The sequence below is a fragment of the Dioscorea cayenensis genome, chromosome 7 (genome assembly GCF_009730915.1).
Source record: "Dioscorea cayenensis subsp. rotundata cultivar TDr96_F1 chromosome 7, TDr96_F1_v2_PseudoChromosome.rev07_lg8_w22 25.fasta, whole genome shotgun sequence".
NCBI lineage: Eukaryota > Viridiplantae > Streptophyta > Magnoliopsida > Dioscoreales > Dioscoreaceae > Dioscorea > Dioscorea cayenensis.
The window spans coordinates 25,763,422-25,774,980 of record NC_052477.1 but is presented as its reverse complement, the minus strand read 5'-3'; the positions used below and the strand labels follow the sequence as shown (position 1 = coordinate 25,774,980).

The 11,559-nt window shown below is 34.1% G+C and overlaps 1 protein-coding gene across 1 annotated transcript; it reads left to right on the top strand.

Moving 5' to 3' along the window:
• The first annotated feature begins 5,993 nt into the window (after positions 1 to 5,993).
• On the top strand, positions 5,994 to 10,002 carry LOC120265700 (probable arabinosyltransferase ARAD1). Its single transcript, XM_039273648.1, has 9 exons — positions 5,994 to 6,606; positions 6,779 to 6,952; positions 8,139 to 8,296; positions 8,383 to 8,530; positions 8,651 to 8,766; positions 8,850 to 8,988; positions 9,354 to 9,464; positions 9,555 to 9,623; positions 9,732 to 10,002. Exons 1-9 carry the CDS (start codon positions 6,121 to 6,123, stop codon positions 9,849 to 9,851), a joined length of 1,521 nt encoding a protein of 506 aa, XP_039129582.1. The 5' UTR covers positions 5,994 to 6,120; the 3' UTR covers positions 9,852 to 10,002.
• Positions 10,003 to 11,559: the final 1,557 nt, after the last annotated feature.

The following is an 11,559-nucleotide window of genomic DNA, read 5'->3' as shown; positions in this document are numbered from 1 at the left end:
AATTCAATGACACATCTAAATAACCCTTGAGAGTTTCCCACCAGATCTTTGCTTTGTTCTCCAGAAGTCTAACTGTAACCTTTAGTTTCAACTCATCTTCTATACTTATATTCTCAAAAGTAGCAAGCAACCTTTTCAACCATTCTTTGGCAGTCATGGCGTCACTCGAGCCATCAAAAACATTACATCCCAAATGTCTTGCTTCCTTCAGTAACTTGGACAAAATTAAGCTCTGACTGATCTTATTGTCTTCTTTCGGCTCAGTATGGGGCTATCCCCCAAACAGACTCCAATAACCCACGAAATCACGGTATTCTTGGTATGTCGGTTGACGACCCTGGGTATCCCAATATGCCTTAAAGCTTAGTGTCTGGAATACCGGAAGCATGCACTGATGCTGCCACAGCAGGCTCATGTCCTGAACTGACCTCTTGCCTAGGGGGAGAAGCAGGTTGGATAGGAGAAGGAGGTTCCTCAGAAGGAACACCAGCTCCTCAACGCTTACGTGGACGTTGTGCTGGCATTCTAGTTGAAAGGAACAAAGAAAGATAAATTTCAAACTTAACTCTTATAGACACTTATGCTAGATGCAAATCAGTAATTGGATCCACTAATTAGTTCGAACCTTTAGGATTTGGATTTGGACTAAGATCAGCCTAAACCTTTAGCTCTGATACCACTAAAATTGTCATGCCTCGACCTTAGCCAAGCACGTGACAATCTCCACGACAACAAAGAGTGGACCCTATAGCATCCCACCTCCTAGTCACCATAAGGCTCAGACAATCCTGTTATCGCAACTCACTGAAGAAGGAGACGAACTCCACTACAGAACTAGCCAGGGTTCCAAATACAACCAAAAAGGTACTAATACAGGAACAGTACATAAAACTCAAGTCTAGTGGATCCATAAAGTTTACATGCACACTGCACACTAACCTAAACAAGGGGAAAAAGGTAGGTCACTCTACTGCTTGCCCAGCACAACCCAGTCCAACGTCGCAGTCTGAGAAAGAAGAAAGAAGAGTGGTGAGTAACAGGTGTTACCTAGTGAGTGGTGTTAGCACAGATATAACAGAGTAATAAAGTATTTCAGATAGTAGTAACTGTATAATAATAACAAATAAAAGTAGTTTCAAGTATTCAACAAGTTAACAGATAACATAATGATTCATAAATAGTACAGGTAAGTAACATTTTTCAACACATTGAGCACCGCTCAAAATACAGGCTGGCCTCAAACAATTAATTCCCAAGCTAATCGTGGTCGTGACTAGCTACGGGACCACCAAGGTGTTTTAAGACTTTTAAAATTCACAATGCTACCTTCCTTGGTGTTGGCAAATTTTTAGTGACAACTTTTTTGTATCACTCGGTTATTTTGCTATAAATATTAGGTTTTTTGTGCCAAAAAAGGTAACATGCACTATTGTTTAGCTTAATTTTGATATCTTATGTTTTTGCCACTATTATAGTGATAATTGTGACAATTTAGTATATGTCACAATTAAATTGTCACTATTAATAAATTAATAGTGGCAAATTTTCTTTTGTGTCCAATGTTCGTTATTAAAAGCAAACAAGATTTTATGTCAAAAGTTTCTTGATGAGAATGATGTGTAATTGTGATAAGAAATATTGTTGTCACTATAATTTTTTATTTATTGTGACGAAAGTATTCTCCATCACTTAACATATATTTTTTGTTACAACAATTTTGTCACAAAAAATTCAACCATTTAGTGTCCACTAAATATTGTCACAGAAATTAAATTTCTTAGTTATGTTATTGGGGTTTTTTATGCTAAAAAAATTAATTGGCATAATAGTTTGGATTAGTTGTGACATCTAACTATTTTGTCACTATTACAATTTCAATTGTGATAATTTAATATCCATCACAATTATAAATCTTACCTTTTGTGTCGATAATTTTGAATACCAAAAAAATTCAAATACGTAGTATATATAATTGTAAAATTATATTGTTAGTAAAATATTAAAAAGTCTATTTAATCATACTCAATCTCAAAGGTTATATATAGATTTTTTAAGCAATTATATATAAAATCTAAAAGGTTTTTAAAATTAAAATTTAACATGATTTTATCGATCAAACAAAATTATTATTTATAAATACTTCTGAATAACCTATTTGGATAAAAAAAAATGTTCTATTAAGCCAAAATATTAACCTATTAAAACATTAAAAAGTAACTATGCCAAAATATTAAATCATCATCATCGCATTGGTGTAGCCCCCCGTATCTACAATGTGAACCTTGGATCGATTAAATACGAAGAAAATACAAAAGAAAAACCTTGGATCGAAGCCTTACCAAATTTTGGAGAAAGAGAGAAAGAGAATAGGATAGTTGATTCGCCGAAAAAGCTCGTTGACAATTTTTTTTTCAAGGATTAGGTGCTTGGCCGAAGAAGGAAAACAAAGAAGGAAGAGAAAAATGAGAGAAAGGGGAGAGAGCCACATTGTTCTTATCCTCTCATTTTCAATTTTTTTAAAAGAAAAAAAGGAAATGACCAAAATGCCCTTAATAATAGAAAATAAAAAGAAATGAGTCCAAAGACTGTTTTGCCCGGGTTTTCGGCTGGTTTCCACACACAACCTACTGTGCAATCATGCAAGAATGGCACTAGTGCTAAATGATCACTTTACCCCTAATGCATGCATAAGAATTGAAAAAGGCCTGAGGTCAAAAATCAGGACATGGTACCACAATGGAGCTCTTAGGAAAGTGACCAAATTAGATGGAATAGAGATTGGAAATTAATAGTGAGGGCTTGAGATGCCTTCAAATAGATAGAGGATGAGTTTAATCACTCTAAAGTTTTCAGTAAATCAGTAAATAAACTAAGCTAGTTGTTTGCAAATTTTATCCCAATGCCCAAGAAAGGCTCCACGGAAACTCTGGAGTTAAGAGCATAAGAAAACATGACACTAAAGAAGTTAGTGATGAGGTAAACAAAAGGGTGAGAGGGGTTACCCTATCTCAACCCTCTCTAGTGTTGAGCATAGCCACAAGGAGTCCAAATGATGAGAATATTAGTTTTGGAGGAGCAAAGAATTTGCTTTACCCAATTAGTGAATATTCAACATTAAGGGTGCGTTTGATACGTAACTAAATACAGCACAAAGCAGTACAGAAATATAACAAGTAGCTGTGGTACATCACAACTACTTGTACTGTACCTTATTTGATATCTTATGGACATCACAAAATTTTTTGTACTGTTCTTCGTTTGATTTCTACAAGTATGAGATAAAATATTCTAAAATTACTTCTAATACCCTTTATACTGTCTTATGTTTCTTTTACAATAAACAACTTCACAAGTAAATTTCAAAAGTTTTTCTCAATTTCAATATTAACCTAATTAAATTTTAATATTTTTATAAGAGTATACTAATATGTTTGATATGCCTGTGAAAATCCTATCCATAATTCATGGATATAGATATAAAGAGATTTATATTTATCTTTTATACAATTTAATTTTTCAATTTTTGGATAGAAATATAAACAAAATTATGTTAATTTTTATGATTTAAAGTAAGATATTGATCAAGATAATTCTCACTTTTATTTATCCAATAGAGATGTTTATGAATCAAACCTAAATTAAAAGAAACCTCATCCTCCTACTATTTGATTGCAAAGATTCTATTTTATAGAAATCAAATATGAATTTAGATAAAATACATCTCCATTGTATTAAAAAAATTGTATGTTATTCAAATTGAAATGAAAACACAAATAGCATCAAGGAAACTATAAAAATATAGCAAAATAATTCTAAATCAATTAAAAATATAATTAAATCATTTATTTATTAAGTAATTGAATGAAATAGATAAAAATAACCTATAATCTCAACAAAGCATACCTTTTCAGCGTGAAACTTTAACCAATCTCCTTCTTTGGGAGAGTCCTTGGAAACCCTAAAATTTCAAAGAGATCCTAAAATTTTATAGAGACCAAGGAGCAAAAATAAGAAAAGAGGAAAATAGGAGGAAAGGAAGACGGAGTGGGAGAAGCAGACTATGAAGATGAGAAAGGGTGTTGGCAGAGGAAAAGAAGGAGGTGCAAGGTTGGGACTTGAGCGACGTGGGATGTAGAATACATGATTGTAATTTTTAATCTTTATTAAGGCTAATCTAGTCTTTTAGTTGTGTTGTACCAAGATAATTTTTTGTACCAAGGTTGGGTGGTACAAAAATTTTGTCTACTTGTGCTATAGTCTGACTTTGTCTTGTGCTATACTCTCAGCTTTTTTACAAACCAAACAAGGAACAAGAGAAGTTGTGTTGTTATGTACCTCAAACTTTTACGTATCAAACAGACCCAAAATTCCACTTGATTTTGTGAAGAGTTTTGGCAAAGTCAACTTTAAGATGGATCCTAAGGATTCTATTTTTGTTTTCCCCTATGCATGCCATACCCATGTTTGGGTATACATACAGGGGTAATGATTATCCCTAAAGAGGTAAAAAACCTAACGGTGAACTATATAAAGTTCACCTATTGCACTTCACCTAAGTTTTCTCTTGGGAGTAATCACTAATCACCATTTTATAGAGAGATGGAGTCTGTTGAGGGTGATGGAGGGGGATGGGTATGAAATACCTATTTACCCCTCTCCCAATATATATATATATGTATATAACAATAATATTAAAATGATTAATATTTAATTATGATAATTATATAACAATTATATTAAATAAATATTTAGTTACATTGAATTATAATATATTTAATTCAATAAAAATATTTAAAATATTTTTTTTATAAATAATTTTTTTTATTTTTTCATATTGAGGCAAGTAATTTTCAAGGTTGTCAAACCCAGACCGGCTCTACTAGTTTGACCGAAAAAACCGGGAACCGGCCATGAGGTCGGTTCGGTTACACCAATTGACTAGCTCTTGAAGCAACCCGGCCAAAAATTGGGTAACCTCGCCGGTTTACCCGAAAATCGTTGACCCGACTGGATTAATGGGTTGAAATTTTTCAAAAAACAATTTCGGTGGCTAGAGGAAGTGAGGGAGAAGCTAGTGGTGAGAGAAAAAAAAAAGGACAATGCCAATGGAGTGAGTGGGCAGCGGAATGAAACAAGGAAAAAGAAAGAGAGGAAAGAGAGGGAAGAGAGAGTGAGTGTGATTGTACGTGTGTTGTGTGCATGTGACATTTTTGTTTTATCTTTTTATAGTCCCAAGAGAAACCTAGGGACGAGACAGAATTATTAGGTTTTTTTTAATATGTTTTTGTAAAAATAAGTATATAAAATTTAAATTTAAATATTAAATTTAATTGTATTTTAAATATTTAATAAACAAAGAAGATATATATATAATTAAAGTTTTTAAATATTATATTATTAAAATAACGATCATATTATTTTTTAGATATTATTAATTATTATAATATATTTTTTAATGTTTTATTATTGACTCTGGTTCAACCTAATTGGATCCAGTCAAACCATCAATTTCTAAACTCGGACGGATCAGTGCCTGAACCGAGTCTAACAACCTTGATAATTTTACCGGGGTAATTTTTTTATGAGTCACTAAACTTTGGCTCATTTTCATTTTGATCACTGAACTTCAATTTGTATCAATTTTGTCATTCAACTTTTAATTTGATTTCAACCGGTAATAAATCAAGGATTTCAACTCCCAATTGATTACATGACTTTCTAAAAATCTAAGGCAGTCCTCCTATTGACACATTATTAATTCTATTAGAGATGTTCAAGTCATCAAAAAAAGAGCCACATCATTCATTTGGAGGTTGAAATATCTTGATTTACTACAAAGTGAAATGAAATTAAAATTTAGTGACCAATTTGATATAAATTGAAATTCGGTGATCAAAGTGAAAATGAGCCAAAATTTAGTGACTTACTAAAAAATTTACCCGAATTTTACCACATTATTAATTTATTTCTTCATATCGACGTCCCCATTCCCATACCCAATCGAATCCAGCTCACCCTAATTCAATCATCGGAACACCAATTGTGAGGCGCATTCCGAATTCAAGCTCTCTGTGTCGGTGATCGTTCCCAATTCGCAAGCTCTCGCGGCAACCTCGAGCAATGGTGGGCAAGAGCTTCTTTTCGGGTTCCCATCGATCGCCATCCTTCTTCCGATCTGTGATCCTTCTCGCCTCCCTCTCCCTCATAGCCGTCATCATCATCTCCTTTTCCTCCTCGTCTTCTCGATGCCCTCCTCTCCTTCCCAACACTGACCATAACCCTAACCCTAATCCCTCTCCCCCAATCTACTCGTTTGTTGAATCTCTTGACAAGTTCCTCGCTTCCAGGCGCCAGGCTACGGATCGCACTGATTCCGTCGCTTCTGTGGAGGATCTCGATAATTCGATCTGGTCGAGAGAGATGGAGCGGCTGCAAGGGAGCAGGTCTTCAGATCTATGGCCTGGGATCTCGTCGGTGATTAGGGTGTATGTGTATGAGATGCCTTCCAAGTTTACCTACGATCTTCTTTCATTGTTCCGGAACACATACCGGGAGACCGCTAACCTCACCTCCAATGGCAGCCCCGTTCATCGCTTAATCAAGCAGGTAATTTTCATTTCAATCAGAATATGAGATTTTTGTACTTCGATGTTGTGCCTGACTATATCTAATGGTTTTTGCATTGTAAGTGCTATATTTAACATGTTTATGTATAGATGTGAAAAATTGGATTTTTTCCCCTCTTGTTTTCACGAAAATTTATTGTGTATATGTGCAGCATTCTATCGACTACTGGCTATGGGCAGATTTGATTGCTCCAGAATCACAAAGGCTGTTGAAAAATGTCATTAGGGTTCACCGACAAGAAGAGGCGGATTTCTTCTATATTCCATTTTTCACAACCATTAGCTACTTCTTGTTGGAGAAACAACAATGCAAGGCACTTTACAGGGTGTGCGAGTGGTTCCAAGGTTTATTTTTGGGCAATTATGTGTTATGTTCATGTTTTGATTGTGAATCATGCAAATTTAGAGAGATTACTAGTCGTGCATAATAATCTTTAAAAGTCCTTGTGCTAGTGTTATTTTGTTGAACTCTATGCATTTGGTTTACATCAGCATTCTGTCTGCATAGATCTCAATTTGCTCAAGATTACTTTTACATCACTAAAGGTTCAAATAGGAACACCACATAGGCAATATATACATCCATTTAGTTTATGTGGCCTTCTGTCTGAATGGTTATTGTGTCACCAATGTTCAAATAGGAAACAGTGCATGCCATTTCCATTTCAATGTGTAGTTTAGGCACTAAGTAGCACATCCTTCACAATTTGTAAAATGTAAAAATATCTCAATCTGTTTGTCATAACTCTAATTCCTTTTTTAGGTTCACAGGCAGAAGCAGCCAATGTAATCAACGCTTGTTGATTCTTGTTTTATTTATATTTAGTCTGATTGATTTTCATAATATGGCATTTGGTAAAATTTGTTGTTTGGTGGAGCATCTAAGGTTAGAAGATTGAGTTAATTGATGTCTTACTTAATGTTTTTGTTTTCTTTAGTTAGGATATGTTTTGTAAGTATACAGCATTCTTAATGCTATTTTTCTTGTTATGTTTAGATTTTAGAGTCTAGAATAAATTCTTGGATGTTATCATTGACTTTTTAACAGCTTAATTTTAAAACTCGTGGATTCATAATAGACATTCTGTTTCACTTTTCCAGTGGAGAGGCAGACTTGTCTAAAAGAGTTTGGCTAACTGCTATAATGTTTCCTGTAGCAATTATGTGTAATGGAACATTTTTGCTTCAAGAGGCTCCAGGTTATACTAACTGTACTCTCTAAATTAGAAACGGTTAAGTAAGCCTTCTCATGCTATAAACTGAACTGATGATATCATGGTTTTAACATAGAGATTTTTACTTGCTGATGTTAAAGAGTTGGTGAAAGTTTATGTTTCTTTACTTGTTTTAACAGAAATTTTATAGTGGGTAACTGACCAACCTGCTGCCTCATGCTATGAACTCAACTACGCTATCACAATTTGTACTTAGAAACTGAGATATTTGAGAAGTCAACACTTACTGATGTTAAACAGCTGGAAAAATCTTACTTCATGATGCTTGTGTTAACAGGAAGCTTTAAAGTGGGTAACTGACCAACCTGCCTGGCAACGCTCTGGGGGAAGGGATCACATACTTCCAGTTCATCACCCTTGGTCTTTCAAGTCAGTTCGCAGGTTTATGAAAAAGGCTATTTGGCTTCTTCCTGATATGGACTCCACTGGGAACTGGTTCAAATCTATCCGTTCCTTTATCAATTTAGTCTTTTTGTTAGAATAAATATTAATTTTGGATGCCTTTAAAAAATACTTCATAGGTATAAACCAGGGGAGGTTTGGCTAGAGAAAGACCTTATCCTTCCATATGTTGCAAATCTTGATGCTTGTGATGCAAAGTGTGTATCAGAAAATCAACCTAGAAGAAAAACATTACTCTTCTTTCGAGGAAGGCTTAAAAGAAATGCTGTACGATCTTGTTGATTTGCTGCATTTTTCATTTCATGTTGTGTGGTTCATAATTATCAGTAGCTCCTATGAATTCTTCATTAGGAGATTAGTCTATTGAAAAGCTGCTGTGTTTTCCAGGGTGGGAAAATCCGAAGTAAGCTTGTACAAGTATTACATGATGCTGAGGGTGTTGTCATTGAAGAGGGAAGCATTGGAATAGCTGGTAAAGAAGTTGCCCAACATGGCATGCTCAGGTAAAAAAAAAACATTGTTTTTTGATTTATCTTTCTGAAAGTTTTGCATTACCATATTGATTTAGTTTTGTCAAGAATGGCAGTTCAATCTTTTGTTTGAGCCCTGCTGGGGACACTCCCTCTTCTGCTAGACTGTTTGATGCAATTGTGAGTGGCTGTATCCCTGTCATAGTTAGTGATGAATTGGAGCTCCCGTTTGAAGGAATACTTGATTATCGGAAGGTAAATATGTGTTTTATTTGTTTTCTTTAATTTCTGTCAAAACACTTACATTTACTATTATGATTTAGGGAAAAGGTTGTCAATTGAGTATTGTTGCTCTGTTTTCTGCAATTTCAGTTGTTAGTTCATTTGGAATATTGACATAACGTGTGTGGTGATGATTGGTTTTTCTGTTGATCACCATTTTTTATAACTCAAAGACAACCTAGAGAGGTTGTTGTGTGCTCCATGGTAAAATAAGTTATTTCAAATCTAACTAGTGATAGTGAAAGTGAAAGTTTGGGGTTGGAAATCTCTCATGTTTTTACAATTATATTTTTCTCAGAGGACAAGTCATTGATTCAGTAGAGTGCTCATTTGTGCAGATTGCATTGTTTGTTTCATCAACTGACGCTGTACAACCAGGTTGGCTTGTGAATTTCTTAAGGAGCATTGGTTCTAAGCAGATCAAGAGCATGCAGGACAATCTTCTTAAGGTTTGTTAATAAGTTTTGCTTTGTTACACTACATGAACTTCTAGTTCTAGATGCTTAATTGGTTGTTATTCGTTGTTTACAAATATACAGTACTCGAGGCATTTCTTGTATTCAAGTCCTGCACTACCTCTTGGACCGGAGGATCTGACATGGAGGATGGTAAGTTGAATAAGCGTTTGCAAACAAAGCATTCTGTGTTTGATCTTCTCTAATTTCAGTCTGCAAATTTTCCCAAGTTTTTGTTTTGAATGTTCAAAAATATTACAGATTGCTGGCAAATTACTGAACATTAAGTTGCATATAAGGCGGTCTCAACATTTGGTTGAAGGATCGAGAAACATATGTACTTGTGAATGCAGGCACTCTAACACTACCAGAGCATCATGATCGGTATTCTCATTTTGCCTGTTCGAATGTAAAATGCCATTTTTTTTGTCAGTTGCTTTTACATCTTCAGACATACTGCAGCAGGCTGTATTATGAAATCTTGTTAGCACTGATGCATGTAATAGTTCGTTGGACAACGGTTTGCTTAATATTTTCGAGGGAAAAGTAACCTTAAAAGTCACATAAAAACTTTATATTTCATGAAATGAAAATTCTTATACTTTCTCTAAGAAAAGATTTTCATAGTTGCGCCTAGCTATGTCGAGTACCTCCTGATCTTGGACTGTAACCGGAGTTTGGTGCTCCCAAATGCTATAAGTGTTATTGCTGGACTTATGTGTGCAGTTTCATCTTGTATTTTTTTAATTAATAAATGAATGAAGCATAAGGTTTTTGTTATATGTTAGCAATGCCCACTACTAAAATCTAGTAAAATTATATAGAATTATAATAAATAAAGAGAAACAACAGGTATAATCATGACCACAGAGCTTAAAGTTTGGGAGAAGTTAGAAATTAATACTTAATACGAGTAATAAGATACATAGCTTTGATTGAGAAAGATTTATTTTTAATTTTTTAGCAGTTGTTATATATGTATACATAAATTTATATTGTTATATTTTCAAATATTTATTGCTAATCATAAATTAATTTTGCATGGAGTTGAGATTTGTGGGAACTTTTATTTTCTTATAAATGAGAGAATGTGGAAATGAGGTTATTTTCTCATCATTGCCAAGTCTAGCACTGATTGAGTAAATTATTTTCATGGGTAACATAATTAAAAAGAAGAATGTATAAAGAGATCCCAGTGTAATATATAATAAATAAATAATAAAAGATATAATTAGAAGCACCCAAGATTTTAATTGACCAAATTTTACACTACAACAAATTGCAGCAAAAACCCACACACACACTTAACAATGTCAACATAGATATAATTAGGTAAATTGTGCCTGATTTCAAATCAGTCCTATTAGGTACATATAACTTTTGTTGGAATTTGAAAACCCATTTCGTATTTGCTTTGCAGTTAATTTTATGGAATTGAGAACGGTGGCGGAAGCAAAATTGGTTGTAATTTACCTGGCATTTTCTTCAAGATTTTGGCATTAAAGTAGCTTCGTTGAAAGCAGATTCACTTGTGGTAGTGAATTTGATTAATAATGATTATACAGCATTAATGGAGTATAAGGACATTCTGAGCCAGATAGATTTATTTTATTTTATCTTATTATTATTTTTTTAACATCTTTTGAAGGATGAAGTGTATCCTATTTAGCCAATTGTTAAGTTGGTGAAAATTTGAGGTTTTAGGAATGAATTTATCTTCAGCAATGATGCATATGCCAACATTTTAGAGATTGATTGTTGTTGAGGAAGCATCAAGGAGATTGCAAACTAACAATTAAAAATTGGAGGAAGTCACTTGAACATCATGTTCATTAAGTTATTATTCCGAATAAAAAGTGATATAATTTGATTTGTATATTTCTTATTTTCACACATGAAGGTTCAAATCTTGTATTAGTAAACGAAAAAGCATAGGTTTGCCAACGACCATATGGTCTATTGTCATCGGGTCCCTTGCGTAGGGTGTCCGTTTCGAGTGTCGAGCGTGGCTCTCTGAGTTCGATCCTCACTGCGCAAGGTGAGGCATCGGTTCGGTGGTGCACTGCTCCCCACGTGTTCGTCCCCTGGT

Excerpts from the sequence above, each read along its gene's own strand:
- LOC120265700 (XM_039273648.1), top strand. The coding sequence starts at position 6,121 with ATGGTGGGCAAGAGCTTCTTTTCGGGTTCCCATCGATCGCCATCCTTC. Across the intron at positions 8,531-8,650 it reads GAAGGCTTAAAAGAAATGCT|GGTGGGAAAATCCGAAGTAA; the intron begins GTACGATCTTGT and ends TGTGTTTTCCAG. Across the intron at positions 8,989-9,353 it reads GAATACTTGATTATCGGAAG|ATTGCATTGTTTGTTTCATC; the intron begins GTAAATATGTGT and ends TCATTTGTGCAG.